The sequence below is a fragment of the Calidris pugnax genome, unplaced genomic scaffold (assembly GCF_001431845.1).
Source record: "Calidris pugnax isolate Ruff unplaced genomic scaffold, ASM143184v1 scaffold56, whole genome shotgun sequence".
Classification (NCBI taxonomy): domain Eukaryota; kingdom Metazoa; phylum Chordata; class Aves; order Charadriiformes; family Scolopacidae; genus Calidris; species Calidris pugnax.
Genome location: NW_015090839.1, coordinates 14891872 through 14911884, shown reverse-complemented (window position 1 = coordinate 14911884; position 20013 = coordinate 14891872). Strand labels below are relative to the sequence as shown.

The 20013-nt window shown below is 36.1% G+C and overlaps 1 protein-coding gene across 2 annotated transcripts in view; it reads left to right on the top strand.

The window, feature by feature from the left end:
• The window catches only part of FSIP1 (fibrous sheath interacting protein 1), a 76967-nt gene extending 57299 nt beyond the window's left edge, over positions 1–19668 (top strand). For both annotated transcript variants that reach the window (XM_014941673.1, XM_014941672.1), the window contains exons 12-13: positions 15717–16262; positions 19534–19668. In XM_014941673.1, the coding sequence (XP_014797159.1) occupies positions 15717–16262; positions 19534–19542 (555 nt within the window). In that variant the 3' untranslated portion in view covers positions 19543–19668. The remainder of the gene's footprint in view (positions 1–15716; positions 16263–19533) is intronic.
• The last annotated feature ends 345 nt before the right edge of the window (positions 19669–20013 follow it).

Sequence of the window (20013 nt, the reverse complement as noted above, 5' to 3'; positions counted from 1 at the left end):
CAGTTCCCTGACTCTCAAACTGTTCTTGTCGCAAGATCATTTGGCATCTTTTATGCAGTGCTTTTGCTTCACACACGTGTGGGTTTATACTGTGGCTATCATCAGGTGTAAATGCTCGGAGCAGGGCAAGGCTTTCTCTCCTCTCTGCTACAGTACGACACTTTTTGCACAGGCAGTAGAGTACTTGGCTCTTGGGGCTGTCCAAAAGCCATAAAATTCCCTCCTGGTGGAACTCTCAACCAAGTACTGCTCATCCAAAATAAAGAGGCTTCATTGGGAGAAGAGCACTTCTTCTTTTATCTTGTTACTTCTTATCTCATTATATTTGTTGTATACACAAACATCCATCACTCCTTCCTTTTTTTTCCTGGAGTAACCTTGCGGAGTTTTCAGCATGAGCTTTTTTCCTCTGTCATGAGGAAAATAAATCTTAAATTCCTCATTATAGCAAGTATCAGAATTCTTTGAGGAGTCTTGTTATTATTCCTGGATATTTTTAAAAGATGGATTTTTTCCATATGGTTTCTTTCATGAACATATGGGTCTGTTTTGTGGTTTTGAGAGATGCAGTAATCCAGATTTTCTCTGAATGTCCCAGAGTCAAATATTGTTGTTTTTTTTTTTTTTTAATTATATAATTGACTACCTAATGCCACAGAATAGGAATTTGCATTACACGCATCCATTTCACTTACTAACTTATTCTGATTGCTTTATTATTTCGTACTGTTTTCATTACCAGACTCTTCCTGGGCCTACCCTGATAATTCTGGTTTGGTGAAAAAAACAGTAAATGATGAGAATTATTTCCTTAGGGTGTGTGGTGGTTATATGCATACATACTTGCATACCCTCACCCCCACTCCACATATATAGATATAAAATCAAGCGAGTGAGAGAGACTTACATCACTAATTCCTTTTTGTTAGTGAGACTTTTTTAAAAAAATATTATTTATTTAAACAGCATATGGATTTCTATCAACTGAGTTCTAGGAACATCATGAGAGAGAGGTGGGTACAGTGGCTCAGCTAAGTCTCTGCCCTCCCACCTTGGGCAAGTCAGTTAAAGCTGTGTTGAGTGAATGTATGTTAATTCCTGGGCTTTCTCTGCGATTCAGGGTGAGGATTATGTGGTTTAGAATAGTATTCAGTGCAGGCAGTTTACTGAGCTGGGAACAGCCTAAGGCTAACTTCGAAGTGTGAAAAAAAACCAAATGCAAACCCCAAACCTGTCTGGACTCTCACCCTTTCTGGAGCTTAAGTATTTTATGTGGGCTCCAGTCAGGTGCCTTTGTCTTCACAAGATCCAAAACCTAGGGGAACTTTGTAAAGCCAGGCACATTTAAAACATTTTTGTTTCAAACAGGAAAGAGCTCTTCTAATTACTCCACGTATCTGATCATTCAAACATTTGCCTGGCAATGGAAGAACTACATTTAGTTCTTTGTAAGCCTGCTGTTTCAGACTTCATCTGTGATCTTCTAAGAGAAAACCATCCATCCTCCATAAGATATAGAACAGATTCAGTGCAGTGCTATTCATGGCTGTTGTTGGAACTGGGCTCTATTATGTGAGGAGAGCCAAGCCAGAAGAGACCATGCCTGAAAAGGTGCAAGACGTGCTTAGCACATCTAGCTCTGAGCAGGGAGACTCCAGCATCTCAATCTCATTTCCCCAGAGTGATTTGGGCATAAAATACACAAATATCTATGTCATGTGTCCCCCCCTTATTATTCTTTCCGTACTCCATTTTATGGCTTTCCAGTATGGAGGCTTAAAGCCTACTGCTCCCACTAGCCAATATTAAACTGACTCACATAAAACTACAAATGATTGACCCATGTAAGGAATATACTTCCAATGATGCATAAAACTGCATCAAATACATCAGGTGCATTATACATCCTGTTGGCTTTCTTTGCTGCAGCAGCACACTGTGCACTCACATTGAACTTGTTGTTCATCAGGATCCCCAGGTCCCTTTCCACAGAGCTGGTCCCCAGCCAGGTAGATCCCAGCCTGTGCTGCACTCCTGGATTATGTTTACCCAGGTGCAAGACCTTACACTTGTGCTTGTTGAACTGTTCTTGTTAGCCCACTCTTCCAGCCTATCTAGGTGGTCTTACAGGGTGGGTCTCCCTTCCAAAATGTCCATTTCTCCACTCAGTTTGGTGTCATCAGCAAACTTGGTCATGGTACTCTTGATCTCGTGATCCAGGTCACTTATGATGATATTAAACAGTGTTAGGTCCAGTATTGATCCCTGGGGCACCCCACTTGTGACAGGTTGCCAGCTTGAAAAGGAGATATTTCCTATCACCCTCTGGTTGCAGCCTGTCAGCCAGTTCCCCACCAACCTCACAGACCACTTGTCTAGATCGTAATACATCAGTTTCCCTTGGAGGAGGCTGTGGGGAACCCTGTCGAAAGCCTTGGAGAAATCCAGGTAGGCAATGTCCACCACTCACCCCTCATCAACCGAGCAGGTTACTTTGTTGTAGAAGGTGACATGTGTGAACAGATTCCACAAGGCAAGAACAAGTTGGTTGTGTCTCCTGCCAGGCAGACAAGTGAGATCCACAACAATTCATTCTTAAAATTCCAGTATGAATGGATTTATGGTGTCTCTGAAAAGGATAGAATATCATTGTGCAGCTCAGAACCATGATGTGTCTTTCTTAATTACAACTCATTCATTTTAGCAATTAGATATAGGTCTCAAATTGTACCATTCAAGATAGTATGCACACATGTAATCACACTGTAGAGACTATAAACTACACAGCATCATCCTTCCAGATGTGTCTAACAACAAAAGGTTAGATATTTATGTATGTTTATATTATTGGCATTAGCATTAAAAAAAAATCAGACACTTAGATGTTCTTATTGCATCTTATGCAGTACAACAATGCTAGAAACAACTGGTAAACTATGTGTTTTCAGAGGTGCATAACTTTCTATGAACATTTGTTATACTTGTCTTAGCTTGATATATGAATTGTGTTTCTACCAGATCTTTGGTAATTTAACTTGAATAATTTGCCCATCTATCCTGAACGTCCTTTAAAACATTGAAATATTAACAAGCTTAATGGAAAAGCATTTAACCTTAGTAGTGAGTGTCCATGGCTAAAGAAGTTATGACTTTTAAATATTTATCATCCACCCTAAACTTTAACTTTTTGTTTCAAAAAATATGATTTGTTCTTTTCTCAATGTATTTCAACAGGAACACTCTATCTGAATTAGCCAAATGAATAAGTAGCCTCCTGCTAACTGTCTGGAAGATGCACACAAAACACTTGTGTCATTGCCTACTGATTCAGTAACTGTGATTCCACATAACTGAGAGTAGTGTAGTGTCCTCTAAAACCAACAATGTCATCATTAATTCATCAGAAACACAGCTGTGAACTTTGGTTGTTTTTTTTTTTACCAAAGCAACCAGGCAAAAACATTCCAATGTGAGGTAAAGAACGTTCCAAGCAACTGGGGTGCACAGCGCTTTGTGTTTAAGCCATTGACCTTGTAATGTGATCACACGGACTTTTTGTAAATTAATCTTTCAGATCTTATGAGTGACATGTGAACTTTGACTTCATGGGCACAAGACAGACTCCAGCTCCAGTAGAGTCACCTGTATCCCTAATGCCAGATACATTTACATAACTTTCTTTTGAAAAACATGAGCCTCTTGGTGGTTTCATGTCTTTTACTAGGGGGAATACTAGCCTTTTTTACCTTTTTGTGCAGTGATGTATATCATTGAGTATAAATGGGATCATCCCAAGATGCATTTAAAAATATATTTTAGCTATTCCTATAGCAATTGTATGTTTCAAACTGCAAAACATTGACTTTTCTGTGAGCTACATGCAGCTGTACCATTTTACATGTTGGTAATTTGTTTGTTGTTTCTAGAATTGTATTAATTTCTCTAGAAGTAAAATTTCTTAGAATTTGTGTTTACACAGCTGTATTGAATTACTTTTTAGGTATCAGCGTGTTCTGCAGAAAATGGGTGAAAAATTCAAACACTAAATCATCACGGCATTATTTTTTAAACTGTGAGTCTTTTTACTATAAAGATTTAGATTTCTACATGAACATAATTATTTTCTGTCCCTGGCGCAGGAAAGCTGGTATGCTTATGCTTAGTAAGTGCTTTTTGGGCTATCTGTTTTCCTTTACATCTGTCACTTGGCTTGTGGCATTCTCTTTGGTGATGAGAAGTATATACAGGAGCCTGCCCAATGTGGTTGTGTGACCTGTCAAATGCCATCCTTGCTTCTAGTTACAAACACGTAGGCATCTCTTATTTACCAGGCGTGGGTTTACCAGGAAATGAGTAAGTGGAGGAATGGAGGCATGTGTAGTACAGCATTGCCTCATGTACCCCTTGGCCTGTAGCTTCCACAGTCAAATCAACCTGCTGTCTGTGTAAACTGAGTAAAGGCTCTCTTGCTTTTTATCCCTATGTGGATACCTCTGCTGCTGCTTTTGTGAACCAGGATAGTGACAATAAGGAACTGCAACATTTGGAATGATTGTACTTTTCTAGATGTCTTCATTCTGGGGCATGAGAAAGGGTCTGTGACTGAGAACAACAGAAGATGCTGAAGGGGGATTTTATTTCTAAGGCCAAGAGAATAAAAAACTATTATACACTTAGTGGCAGAAAGTAACAGTGAGGTTTTTCCTCATTGCCCCAGACAAAAAAAAAAGGAGATTGACCCTCCTACCTGGTCTTAAAATGTCTATGCTGTTTCTAGTTTGGCAAGGACATAAAACACATGGATTTTTGTTAAATAATATAGGAAGTTTATTATGCCAGGAGGAATATGGTTATTGGTACTACTTCACATTTACTATATGTGTGAGACAACCCTGAGGAAAAACTATAATGGTTTTAATAGACAATCAAAACTACGGGTACTTTAACAACTAGGCCTTCTGAAGAGTGACCTTTGTAGTTAGACAAAAAATGAATATTATTATCATTTTCCATTCCTATTTAAAAAAAAAACAAAACAACTCTCAAACATCAAATTATTAATAATAGGTTAACACTTGTTTTATCTCAGCTTTTATTGTTATGTGGTAAATGTAAATTTTCTGGTGATGTATATTTGAATGTTTCCAGGTTTAACTCCTGTTCTTGTACTTACTGAAAGGATCCACCCCCAACTTCCTCGAAATCAAGAACGGGTGCAGGCAAGCTTGAAACTCCAAATAAAATGTTTTCCCTGGGGCAATGTTGTTCATCACATTCTTCCTAAAGGCTTTTGGGTTTTCGTTTTGAATGGAAATAGAAGGGCCAGATGCAGGTATCTCATTTCAAAATACCCTTCCATTCTTTAGAAAAGAAGAAGATTCCTCATTATTCTCTGACTTTTTAAAAAATGTTTTTCAACACTCTATAAAATATATGCCCATATTGACAAGCATAGCTGCAACCTCACATTCCTATAGAAATTGTGCATTTGCCCTGTCACAACAAGCCCTATCAAAACAGAAAAAGAAAATAAAATTCTTTGTCTGTCTTTGACCTCTGATAAGCAGAGCCTGAGATGTGGCAAAACTATCCCTACCCTTACTCATTTGTCTATACTCACAAACAGTGATTTTTCTTTAAAAGGCAATGATAATTTCGTAGATTTTAGGTGGGGTGTTCCTTAGTGAGTGTAATTATTCATGCCATGACTTGAAAGGGTCAGAAACATTTCATGAGCAGTAAATGGGAACTTGATTATTTTCTTTTTTTAAAGAGACTTAATAGTTCTGCCGTTGTGAGGTAGGGTTCCATCTTTGCAATTCACATAACTACAAATATTGCCGACTTCTCTTTCTTTTTTCCACAAGTTGTGTAATTTTTTAAATCCATAGGTTTTTGCAGTGCCATAAGTGCACTAGAATTTTTGCTTCTATTGAAAAAGAGACAAGCCCAAGCCTTTCTTTAAAACTGTAACAATTAAAAGATAAAAGCTAGAAGAAATTACAGTTTCAGATGTACTGGACCTGGTATTTTTGGAGAGATGTTCTGGTTCTCAGTGTTTGAGTGCTTGCATTTGCCAATGCATGGCAATACTGTACGTGCTTTTATTGAGCTTGTGGGATGAATTACAACAACAAGACAATGAAAGCTAAGCCAGTGTGATATATTATGGGTCTTGTTATTTAAAACTAGGTGTCTTTACAATTCTGTACTTCAACATATTTCACAGAAACAAGTTTCTGAAAAGTGGTGTATTATATATACCTTTTTCTAATCTTCCGTGATTTACCAAGTTTCTGTTGTAATACTGATTTCTACTTCTTCCCATTTATTCTCTTTTTGCTTGGTATCCTTTGAATTGTATTGTAAGAAGGGCTGAAGTTTTAAAACAGTAATTTGTAAGCAAAATTCTAACTGTTTTTTCATTTAAATTTTAGCTGGGTTGAATTACAATCTGAGGTGCCTGGGGTGTCTCTCTGCTGCCTGTGAGGGCCTTGGAGAACTACAGTTAACAATAGCACTTGTCTGAGAGTCTTGAATTAGATGGCATGAATGTGAAACAAAGGGGAATACTATCATCTGTGTTTAATGCAAAAACTGTAAGAAAACCACATTTATAAAAGAAACTGTGTGCTTTTTTCTTTCACTTGGATAATTGAGATTGCACACTACATGTGTTACTTCACTACAGAACACTGCAGGTTTCTGTGTCTTGTTATTCTGCATGCAGCAGAACTTCCTTCGTATCATACTTCTGCTATTGGGAGAGAATACTTCTGTCTCCAAAGTATGTATCACAGGTCAGCTTTACCATATACATATATATGTTATATAGAAAAAGTCAGTCTCCAGAGGAGTCTGCTGCTATTGATACACAGGGCCAATTAAGAAGAGCCACTTTAAAAAATATTGCTAAAGAACATCAGGAAATATCGTCTGAACTTCTAGAATACATAAGCTATTATTTTGTTCTTTTTTAAGCTTCTGTCTGTAGTTGCTTTTGAGGAGTCTTTATGACTTACTGCTGTTTGGGCCAGTCCTTGTTTTTAGTGAGCCTAAACTACACCTAAATACACAGGTCATCTAGACCATTTGTTTGTGGCTTCCCTGTTTTCCTTCTTGTTGGACGGAGGCGTTTTGTTAGCTTTATTGGTGTTTTAGCACTTGCAGGGAAATTTCTTGCATTATGAAGAAACAAATCTCCGTGCCCTTAGTTTTACTGCTATTTATATTTTCTGTTCCCCCAATAGACTGTAGACCTGTAAGTATTCTTAATATGTCAAAACAGTTTGTTGCAGTTTTAAAATTTCTATAAGAAGATACTGTGGTGCCATTATGCTATACTGTATCTATTTCTTGGCAAAATAAAAGCCAACATGACAAAAAAAAAAAGAAAAATAAATGGGTTTTTGTAACAGAAAACAGCTGCAACCACATCAAGGCATTTTTGTCTACTCTACTGGCTTTGCAGAAAATTAAAGCCACAACTTAATAATATTCAAGGAAGGTATTTCTATGGAATGAAATCTGTTAAATGCTTAATAACAAACAGTTAAAAACACAAAAAGGGATGTTTAGGAAACTGTTTTTGAATGTTAAATAGCCTAGCTTGCAGAAGTTCTGCTTCTTCAGTAGAGACTAGAAAATGAAAGTCTTGTTCAGAATGATGGATTGTAAATACCAGTTCAGGAATTTCTGTCTTAAGTTTTCACACACGTTCAGTATGTTCAATTAAAACCAGCTTGCTTTCTAACCTAAGAATACTTGAAAGTTTATGAAATCGAGTGCTCTAAAAACAGGGAGCTATCAATTTGTTGAGAAAGATTTTAGAAATGAGAGGAAAAAATTATACGGGGACTCATATACATTACAATGCTTAGTTTTTTCTGTCTACAAATGTGGTAGATTAGATGAGCTAAACATGGAACTAATCTAAAGTTAGAAGAGCTGGATTCTTGCAAAACATCTGTTGACAGCCTTGGAGTAGATGGATTTTAAATTCAAAGTGATTTAAATCAGAGACCTTTAGCATAGTTTAGTATTTAAATCAAGTGAGGGTTACATCATGGTTTATGCAGTTTTTAAAACTCTTAAATTATTTGATTGGTGACTGCTAGGATGTGTTGATTTTCATTAAAAAATAAATTTCATTAAGTCAGTACCTCTTTGCCTTAGCCAGGAGAATATACACTATGTACATTTAATTACACAGTTAAAGGTATGTTTACTTAGAATCCTAGTTTTTACCTTTTCTTCTATTGAAGGTATGGAATAAAATTTCTTCCTTTGCTGATTCCTGCTTTCTAAACATTTGTGCCCTTTATTGTTACTCTTTATTGGTTTTGTATTTAGGTGTTATATACAATATATTCAGAATTTCCTTTGATATTCCTTTGTCAACCATTTGCTTTGTTGTGTAAAGCCTACTATTCATAAGTTAATTGGGTAATAAAATATAGCAGGTTTTGTAACAGTTTTACGGTTCTGGAATGGTAAATCAAAACTCACTTAGCTTTCCTTTAGAACATGATACATAAGTCTTATGTTATATTAGTTCCTAAAATGACATAAAAAGCCAGCATACTGGTGAAAATATAGATTTTAAATAGTTATAGTTGATATTTTAACTGTCTAGGTTTGAACCTAATAGTGTTTAGGGTCTAAAGATTATGAAGACCGTACTTGGTTCAGGTAATGAAAATGGATCTTCAAAGTCATAATCTTCCTCTAATGCATTTATAGGCAACTGAGAAAAATAATTCTGTGGAGTAATCTTAAATTTCTTTAAAAATTGGGATTTTTTTAATTAATAAGTACATACCTGCTAGGAATGTTAGAAATTTTAAACCCTTGTGACATTTTCAAGTTTTATTTCCTAAGGTAGCCTTCTTAAAACTTTGGTGAGGACATACAAATTTAGTTTACAGAGTCTGTGGGTGAAAACTGCATTGCTAATATGCAGGCATCTAGAAAATTACATACAACCTGTAGATCAAAAGCTACATTGAAATGAAGCTAAAATTAAAAGTAAGCTTCAGAAAACGAAGGGTAAAAAGTATGACTTGTGGCAATTCAGAAGTAAAGCTTTTTGGATCTTTAAAAAGCTTATAAAAAGTTATGAAATTATTTCCTTATGCTTCTAAGAAGAAATTAACACTTACAGCCACTGAAACCTCTTCATGAGGTCCTCATGTAGTACCGTGCAAACTCTGCAGCTGTGAGTAAAGTAGCTTAGTGTCTATGGTATCAAATGAGAAGAAAATGATTGTAAAAGATATTTTAGCTTCCTTGTTTTTTTTCTAATTTTGTCACCTCTGGCAACCAGTTGCTTTGTTTCTCTTTCTAAATTCTACAGGGTGTGGCATAGATGATGAACCAGTGTTTTCATTATTTGCACATTCACACCACAAGCAGTTGACTGTATATTTCTGAGAAAGATAAAATAAAACCAAGGACTATGCTTCTTTGTAATGACTAAAATGTGCATGTTTAAATCAGTTTTGCCAGCAAGAACTTGTCATAATTATTTTTACTTGTATAACCTGTAGGCTATCTTAAAAATGACCAAGAAATTAACTGCTGCAATTGTTTCTTCTTCACTATTTTCACCTACTTATCTTTGTGGCTCCTGCTATTCTAAATAAGACTAAAATTGTATAAACTCATATCCCCCTTTTGATGTCTGTTAAGATTTATCTTTGTCAAAGAAAGGGGAAAAATCCTTCAGGGTATTTTATTTCCAATTTACTAATGAAGTTCATTTCCTCTTTTGAATTTGTATACTATTTTTAAATTTATTTTTTAATGGAGATTTCATATGATTCTGTGAGGCTTATAATGGCTTTGATGCTGTGGTTCTGATGGCTCGTGATGTTACAAGTTGAACTTTCTTTTCAGACAGTGGTGTTACAGATGCCCTCTAATCTCCTCCTCTTATTTTCTGGTGCTCCCGTTATTTTGTCTAGATATTTCTGTCCTTTCTGCTTTCTGTCTCTTAGCAGCAGCAGCCACAGAAAATTGACTACCAGTCCTTTTCATTCTGCCCTTACACAAACAGAAACAGTGGAAAAATTAAGAGAAGGGAAAATGTAACTAACAGAAGGAAATATAGGAGGAGGAGGAAAAGAGCAAAAGCAGGAGATTTTCTCCTATGGCTCAGGAATCCTGTTTGTTTTTAAATATTTATGTCTTTCCTGAATCAGTACAGAATTTCTCAAAGCCGCCCAAACTAGGCATAAGCACCAGACCACTAGTTGGTGAATCACGACTGTAGCACAAGGAGCTCTTAATTTCTGAATCCATTATTTAGTTTCTGGTCTTCACTTTTAACACTATCAAATCAATACACGTTACTGTCCTCCCCAGAAACATGCTTATGGAGTTGTAAGCTTGTTTTCTGTCTACTCTAGTTACATTTTCTCTCATTACATTCTGAAATATCTCTTCTGAAGTAGGCCTACAGAGGAGAGATTAACTCTTTCTCATAAACTAGCATTTTTAAAACAAGCAAGCACTAAAAGTAGTAACATGACGTGCAGGACAGTTAAGAATGTTTTTGTAGGAGTGGATGTACAGGTGTCTGTGCTGGGTCTGGCTGGGATGCAGATAGTTTTCTTCATAGCAGGGGGTGAGTGTTTGGATTTGTGACCTGGCAATGTTTTTGCTGTTGCTGAGCAGTGTTTGCACAGCGTCAGGGCCTTCTCTGTTCCTTGCTCTGCCCCCTCAGTGAATAGACTGGGGATGCGCAATGGGCTGGGACGGGACACGAGCCAGATGACCTGAACTAACCAAAGGGATATTCCATACCACATAACATCATGCACAGCAATAGAAAGGGAAAAAAATGGGCTTCTAGCAAGATATCTGTCTTTTGCTCAGGAACTGGCTGGGCATTAGTCTGCCCATGGGAGGTGGTGAGTGATTGCCTTTGCATCACATGTTTTGATTTCTTTCTCTCTCCTTTCCCGTCTCCTTTGCTTATTAAGCAATTTATGTCTTGATCCACAAGTTTATTGTTTTTACTCTTCCTTTCCCTTCTCCTGTCCCATGGGAGTGGGTGGCTGGGGAGGGTGAACAAGCAGCTGTGTGGTGCTTAGCTGCCTACTGGGGTTAACCCACAACAGTCTTGTAAGGACATAGTCCCATAATTTAAATTAGTTAACAAGTTATGGACACCAATCCTGGCTTCTGTGGTGGGAAAGAACTTTGGGCTTTTAGCATTTCTGGAAATTGTAAGAAGCTCTTCCCCAAGGACGTGATGTGTCTGGTTTTGTGTGCAGCATAGTAATGAGATTCCACAGTAGCACTGACCAGTACCGTTTGGTGTGATGCATAAAGGTGAGACTTTGGAGCTGATGGTGCACGTTGAGTTGAGTAGGCCAAGGGTTGCCTTTTCAAAGCAGAACAGTGCTGTTTGAGAAACTATTAAGAAGACATGAAACAACTAAAACTTGCAAAACCTTCCTGTGCTGATATGACGAAAATCTGAATATTATCTCACTAGAACAGTGTAGTCTTAAAATGGAGTCTTCTTATCAGGAAGGGAGCAGTTACTTTAGAATTGACTGTTGCAGTCCTGTGCATCAGTAAAAATTTTAAGTAAATTAGAGCATCAATGTAAATTGTTTCAGGCAAATAAAGTATCACGAGAACTGCTGATTGTAATGCTTTCAAATTAAGCAATAATATATACACATTTATAGGCATGCCAGCCACACGAGGCCTTAAATAGTCCTGGCTTTCTAGTATTTATTCATTTACTGTGTGTCATTTTAGGATTATTTACTATAATTAGAAATAATCCTGACATATTAGCTTTCTCCCCATGCTAAAATCTGATCAGGCCTTTCAGTGTTAGTCTGTTTCTGTGACTGTGGAAAACAAGCCTAAAGCTTTGAACTCGCAAGCCAGTAGTCACAGCAGGTCTGTCCGCAGCAATCTACACGTTTGCATTCCTACCACATGCAGTAAGGTTTTCTCTATAGACCCATGTCTCCGAGGAATTCAGCAAGGAACAAGAAATCTTCAGTCAGAGAAGGGCCACAAGTGTGTGAAAAACTAGCCACACATAAACAGTAAAGGTCATTAGCAGGCTCCTAAAATCCTGGCTAGAAATTAGTTTTTTGCATCATTAACGGTAAAAAGCCTAGGAAATGAATAGGACTCAGTGTCCTATTAAAAATTAGCCAGAACAATTAAAGGGTTTTCCAATTTTTAATGGGAACCAGACCTAATAGCTCTTTTTCCCTTGTCTAGCGGGCTGTTTCTGCATTTTGAATTACATTAACTTTATGTCCTTGTATTTTTAAAGAAATATCTTGAAGTATTTTTTTGCATGGGAGTTGTAAATTATTTACAGTGAGGGCAGTGAAAGCTTGGGAGAAGTAGAATCTAGTGTCTCCCTAAGACTGTGTTACTGATTCCCAGTCTTGTGACTCTAAACTAGTACAGTGAGCTATGACAGGATTTCTTGTGGTGTGTGCGAGTGTATACTTTGCAGACTCCTAATACAGTTGCTGTATTATGCGATCCCACAAGGTAAAATGCTCATTTGGTTGCAAATGCACAGTCTTTTTTTGTGTGAGGTGTCTCTCCTTAGGGTATTACATGTTTTCCTAAACTCAGTTTTCTGATTTCAACAGCAGCCTTTCTGCTTTCATTTCAAGGTAAGTTTCTTGCTGCTGAGTGGGTGACTGATGGCTATTTAAGAGCTATCCCCTCCTCTCCTGTATATTTTTCCTTAACCCTAAAATGATTTTGGAACAAGAAAATTGTGAACAGTTTGCCTTTAAAATGTAATTTTTGGAAAGTTATATTAAATATTTTCTTTTTCCTTGTCTTTGTATCCTTGCAAGTGTGTCTTACAAAACAATCCAAAGGAAAGGAGAGATAAATAAAGAACAGAAATAAGCAATGTTTTACACTGTCTGCTTTGCCTGTGGGTCGGCCATTCTGGAGGAAAAGAAGCCCACAAATCACCAAACTTTTTCGCTCTATAGCTGTTATACTCACATCCCTCTCTGCTCACCTTAGGAGGCTCTAAATCTTCCCACCTAGCCCTCTGTTAATAATCAAGATAATCTATTAACTAATTGTCAACACAAGCCATGTGACATTTCTGAAAGGAAAAAAAAAAGAAAAAAACAAATTTGGACAAGGAAAAGTAGATTGCAGATAAATGGGGTGAGGATGCGTGGAATAAAAGGACAAAAGAAAGGCAGAACAAGATGATCATCCTTGCTATGTTCATTTTGTACTCAGCCAGTCATTTACACCAGATGCAGAATTCCTTTCTGCAGATAGTGAATTGCCCTGTCATTAACATAAAATTAGCTCCAAATGATCCTGGCCAAGAGCTTTGAAATATGTTAGTATAGAACCACACACTCAAAACCATGTGGGAATCCATGCGGGTTTCCAGATGTGAGAATCTTCTGTGATACAAATATAGTTATGTTCACGTAGGATAATATTCTGCTCTGTGGATATAATCTAGATGCAGCTGTGCTTCCAGTAGTGGTATAACTGTTACTGTGGTGCTCTGCCTGAAGGAATGCATCTTGTTTCTTATAGTGAGTCCATTCTAATAATAACTACTTGTAAAGGGACATTGTCCCACAAATTAAAGTACTCCTTCAAGAAATGTAAGGAATTCAGCACAGGCTGGCAGATTAGATTGAGTGAAAATGTGAAAAATTCCATGTTTCATTTTTAATTTGTCATGTGTTTTACTACTAATTCTTTTTTCCCTGTCTGACTTATTTTTCTTCAGTGAGTAATTTCTGCACTATGATTGAAATTTAAACGCCTGAGAAAAGTTTGAAGTGATCATATTTTTTTCTTTGTTATCTAAATAAGTGCTTAAAAGTGGTTTGATTTCCGTTATATTATCAAAAGTACATTGATTGATACCAAGATTAGCTGAATCTCAGTAACTACCTGATTGTTAATCTAAAAAAGCTTTCTACACATAATGATAATCTGTAGATGCTATGTTTATTTTTTTGTTTATTTGTTTAAAAACCCTAAATATCTCAATTTCTTTATTGCACTTATCTTCTTTTCTATGTGTAGGAAGGGAACGCAAAATGTCTTTGGGAAGGAAATTGGTCTGTGCAGAAAAAGACTAGTGGGTTGAATAAATCAGTAAAACTGAGTTTAAGTACATCAGCTATTGTAATCAGTCTATAGTAGTGGTTATTAGCTATTATTGCTGTTTGAAAATGTAAATACAGAATGGTGACTGAAAATAACCTAAAATGTCTTTCCTGTTCACTTTGTAGTGTTACCTTGTAATTTTTAATAGGCGTGAGTTTAAGAAAGAAATGCTATTTCCTTCCTGACTGAAAACTGTCCCCTTTCATGAAGACGAATAATCAGTTTTCAGGCATAATCCACACACCCTGTACTACTTGGGCTGTGATCTCATTGTGTCATATGCATCAAACAGGGTCGTATCACTCCTGTACTTCAGAGACCTTCAGAGAAAAGAAATAATCTGATATTGATCTTCCCTCTGAAATGACAGTAGCTCCATGCTAGAGCACAATATAAATTCTGTTTAATAGTCATTACACTGCGAATAAATTTGTTGTTTGACATAAATCATTGCAACCCGAGGGAGTTAATCAGATTGGGGAAAACTGAGGTTTTGATTGTAGAAAGCATCTTTTTCCATTAAATACCACATAGTATCTGCAACTTTTATAATATATATTATAACTTCTATATATCATATTTCATGAGCAAATGTATTATGCTTATCTAAAATATTTCCTGTTCTTTTCAGTATAATCTTTAAATTGTTAGGGAGTGTTGTGCTTCTCTTTTACCAAGGAGCACTAAGGAATGTAAAGGCTAGAAGAAACTTCCCATTGCAAGCCTCTTTAAGCAAAACATCCTTTGTTATTCTTCACCATTACCAGCTAATATCAGTCGATATGTTTAATATAAAATTTTAAGAAATGTCCAGTAAAGGAAATGTGAATGATAAAAATGACAGTAGTATGCCACTGTCTGAATAAGAAGTTGACTGAGAAGCTACATCTGTGAGCTATCCAAGCAGTGACACCTTGTAGAAAGCAGCATAACTGTTGTACAGAAGATAGGGCTTTCTTCTGTCACATGCCAAGGGACATACTTGAAGTGGTAGGTCCTGTGGATGAGTAACTGATGTGGTTTTTGTCACATGGTTGAGAAAGGCTGTGTTGCATTTCTGCAGTGAGTGGATGGGAATGCTTCAGTCAATATGTGACAATCTTTGTGCTGTCCAAAACCATTTTTGACCCCAGTTGCATCACCCCAACAGCTGAAAGTCCTTTAGCAATGTGCTTGTTTGCTTTCCATAACTACAATCTAAAGTGTGTGTGTATGTCTGTATGTGTACACAACAAACAGATGTATGAAAAAGTATGTGCATTGGTAGTTAAAAAGCAGTGATATCTAGTGGAAGACTAAGCAAAACTCCAAAGCCTCTCAGTGCCTTGTGAACATCAGACTCCTAACTTTCAGCATCTAATCTATCTAGAACCTGGTGAAGATGTGACATAAACGATGTGATTATCTAAATGTATATTTAAATTCAGTTTGAATTGAAAATCATTGATATCTGTTTAAGAGTTCTGTCTGTGCTTTTGTATGTCTCGAACTGTTTTATGGCACTGCTTTTCATTAATTATATTTTGACAGAAGAAATTCTTGCCCTTTTTTTTTTTCAGACTGAAGAACAAATGGGCCTCTCTGAAGAGCAGCTTAAGACCCTTCTGGAAGAATGTATGCAGCCTCAGAGAACAATGAGCAACGTTACCATGCCAAAGTCTCAGGAATCTCTTTCTGGTGGATTAAGTCCCCCTTGTTACACAAGTCAAGACTCCACTCTTCACTCCACATCTACTCTTTCCAAAATGTTAGTTGAAGACCATATTGTAGGGATGTTAATGGCTGAGGAAAAGGCTGGACTCGAAGACAAAAGCTTATGTGTTAATGCAGAGAGTGAAATCCCTGGCTACTATATCAGCAAAGCATTGGCTGATAGTCACTTATCAAAGGATTCACTGGCCCAAACAGAGGAACTTGATGACCTAGAAGGTTTACAGAAGATGGGAGATAAGAGTATTACTGAAGGTTACTTTATGTCAAGAGCACTCAACACAAAAAGGTTGAAGAAACCTTCTTTCTTGGGCGAACCATTATATTGCATCAGCATGAACAATGAGCCGTCCACAGAGGCTGACATTCTCAGCATACCACTGCAACCAAAGGAGGTGAGACTCTTAACAACCCTTTAGAATAGGCTTTTGATTATAATGAAAAAACCAAGCAGGTTCTCACCAAAGGTATGCACCAATACACACTGGTTATTGTGGTGGGGCAAGGATCTACTTTTATAAAACATAAAACTGTGCCAAAAATAACATACACAAAATAACAGAATGTTTAATAAAATTTTTGCCCTGACATAATTGACTGTAAGGCTAGGACTCTTATGAAATATAATATTGATGTTGATTAATTCTGTCAACTGGAAAACGAAGTTGACAACATACATGGATTATTTTTTTTGGTAGTAGAAAGTAATGTTCGCTGGTCTGTGGAAAGCAAATAATCTCCCAGTAGCTGATATAATGATTCACAGAAAATCCAAGTGTTTCTTCAATGTTTTTAATAAGTTAAACTCGTTAGTATAGAAACAAACATGACCTAGCTATATTAAAAATAATAAATTGCTTTCAGGGAGTTCAAATTTACACATAGAGAATAACAAAATGAATAAATACTGCATAATTTCTATAACTTACTTTTATTTCAATAAAAGAAAGAACAGAGTTTAACCAGCAAAAAATTAAATTCATTTTATCAGGTATTATAAAAATATTTATTATTTACTTAAATGCAATTATATAGTGATATTGTAAACTAAATCTACATTTAGATTTTTAGCCTAAGGCTTATCTTTCTGGAAAACAAACTGTTTTAATAAACAAGATTTTAGCAGGTACAGCAACTTCTTTCATTTCTTTCATAAAGGTTGTGACAGTATGAAGTTGTTGGTGATTAAAGTGCTATAGTATGATTCTATTAGAAATCGATGAATTTTGCTAGGTTTGTCAAGGTGGATCTTTGTAATACTGGTGATCTGTTCTGAATTTGGAAAAACATTTGTTCATTGGTAATTTAGAAGAACATCCTAATACCTCTTAACTGTGTTATCATCTCTTAATTATGATCACAACTGTTTCTTTGATTGTTTGAACTTAACCTTTCTACAGTGAAGGGAATGTTAATATTTTTTAAAATTATTCTTTTGAGACCACAATTCCACCTATCAGAAAGCATGAAGGCTTGTTACTGCTGGTTTTACCCTGCCAGACAAACTTGGTACCCAGACTCACCTGCCATATTTGCCCATTAGGAGGTTTAGGCCATAGCTGCAATAGGAATAAAATAGAAATACAATACCTTTAGAAAAGATTGAGGTTTGGGTTTTTTTTTGGTAGGTTAGTTTTCTGCTGACTTCACATGCCAGCTTTGCTCTTCATGTAGATGCAAGCATGAGAAGAGTGGAGCAGGGGAGGAAGGAAGTGGTCTGCCCCAGAGGTGAGCGGGGTGGCACTGGTGGTGATGGGGAACACCACAGAGAACCACCTCTGCCAGGGGCAGCCTGATCCCATGCAGGATTAACGTGACTACATAGTGCACCACCAGCCATCTTCAGCAGCTGACAGTCAGGAAAACTCAAGTTTAACTTGCTGCCTTCCCATGAATTAAATCCTCTTTTATTCTGAATAGATTTAGTATAGTTAAGTGTGACTCAGGCCAAAATACCACCTCTCTTTATTACTGTATTTTAAGATGGAATGTGTTAAATCAAGCAAAACACCACGCACTGCAGCTGCTGTGTAGTGAAGTGAGCAGGTAACTGTTTATACCTGTTGCCGTAGACATAGTCACTATGAGGTAATTTTATTGCATAAGAAACAAAGGGGATTTCAGCTACTAAGTAAATTTCCATATGAGATCTCTCATGGTAAAAGTCTTTAAAGTTAATTTGTTAACATTTATCACATAATAATTTAAATGTCTTTGAGTTATAATCATGCATTGTGTCAGAGAAATGCAATAGGGTTTTATGATTACCCATAGTGTCTGAGTAATGATCAACCGTATAGACCTCAAATCTGTGTGGTTAATAAACGTTTTGGTTTTGTGGTCATTTTGCTTACCAATTTTTCTGTAGGGTTGGGTGGTAGAAGTGTTCTGAATTTTCAGAATCTCCAGATCTTTTTATTTTTACTCAAAACCTATAAACAAAACCAAGGATATCATTACAGATATCATTACCTTATGCAGGCTTTGAGTCTTTGTGTCAGTGTCTCATTTTAAAAAATGGTGTGAACAGATAATCTTTAGGCACAATAAAAGTAAGTGCAAAATAAAACCCATTTCAGAGGTTTGTAATTGTTTTTACATTAGTGCCAAATATTTTGCAGTTATCCATAAATTCAAGTTAATTATACTCAGATTTATTGTATTCCATTAATATTACTCTAATGCTAAAATGTACATTCAAAATTAACATTTAAATAGAGAGCAATCCATTCTTATTATTTTTGTCAATGTACTGCTTATGAGAAAGTGTACAGCATAAATCAGAAAACCCTGATAACTTTCCATGGAATTCATTTGTTCCCCACAAAGCTGACTCAGTTCAATCTTAAGCAATAGTTCCTGGCCATAAGCAAAAGGTTGTGATTGTTATCAAATTTGTAAAGTTGCCTAATGTATTCTATTGATAAGCTTGTTGTTAGTTCAAACATGATTAGATGTGCTAATTGTGTGGAGAAATAGAGATCCCAGTGGACTCCAGTTTAAAGCAAATACATCTGCAGATTAAGGTATCAGGTGTATTTTTATTTTTAAGAGACTTTTACAGAGATGAGCTTTGTTATGGATTTAATTTTAAAGGACATTTAAACATACATACATACATAAACTCGGTGAACAGTTTGATTTTCTGGACTGCTATGCATGGTTTAAACTCTGCGTAGTGCTGTGTAAGCAAACAAAACTGTGAAACTGGTTTAGCGGAATTTCAGTTTTGCAGTCATTATGGTGCTGTAGTTTGTAATATAGATTTACTGTAATACATTATTTAAGGAAAGCATAATTATTAACATCATTCATAGATATATATTTGTGTATACTTATATATCTGAGAGAAACTCATGTGTCCTCAGAAATAAATAATTCTTACTTCTTCAAAGAAGCAGTAATTTGCATCAGGGTCATATGCATGTAAATATAGGTGCTGTTTACTGAAATAAACAGAAGCCAGACTTAACCACATACAGATATGAAAAGCTTTTTATTTCTCAGTTGTATGAGCTAATTGGTAATAATTTCTAGCTCTTTTTTTTTTTTTTTTGCTATACTGTTTTAAGTGGAAGTTGTATCATAACCTGCTGTTGCTTTTTCCTCTTGCAAATAATACTGTGCTTGCAGCAGTTCAGTGTGTGATTCTTTTCTTTTTTACAGATGATATGAAGACAGAAAGAGGAGGGAAGATTGACTATATGCTTCTTTACGCAATATTTTTTCTAAAAGTGTGCTTTTCAGACACTCTGAAGGGAATGAAGTATCATCATTGAAAAATGTTCCATGAGGTGATTTATTCTTAAGAGATTATTATTATTATTATTATTATTATTATTATTATTATTATTATTATTATTATTATTATTATCATATATTGTTGCAATTAGATTTCAAGATGAACTCTTGCACTTCATTGCGTTTCTGGGAAGTATTCTATCTAATAAATAAATGTACATACTCATTTGTGTAGCTGTGTGTCTGATAGATGTGCTTGTCTTTGTTCATGAAAAATACAAAGTACAGCTTGCAAAGTTCTGTTTCTATTGATGAGACTTTATTAGAACGGATGTGCAATGTATATAATAATTTTATCTTTCCTCCTTTACACACAGTGTACTTTTTTCATGTAGTTAGCTAAAA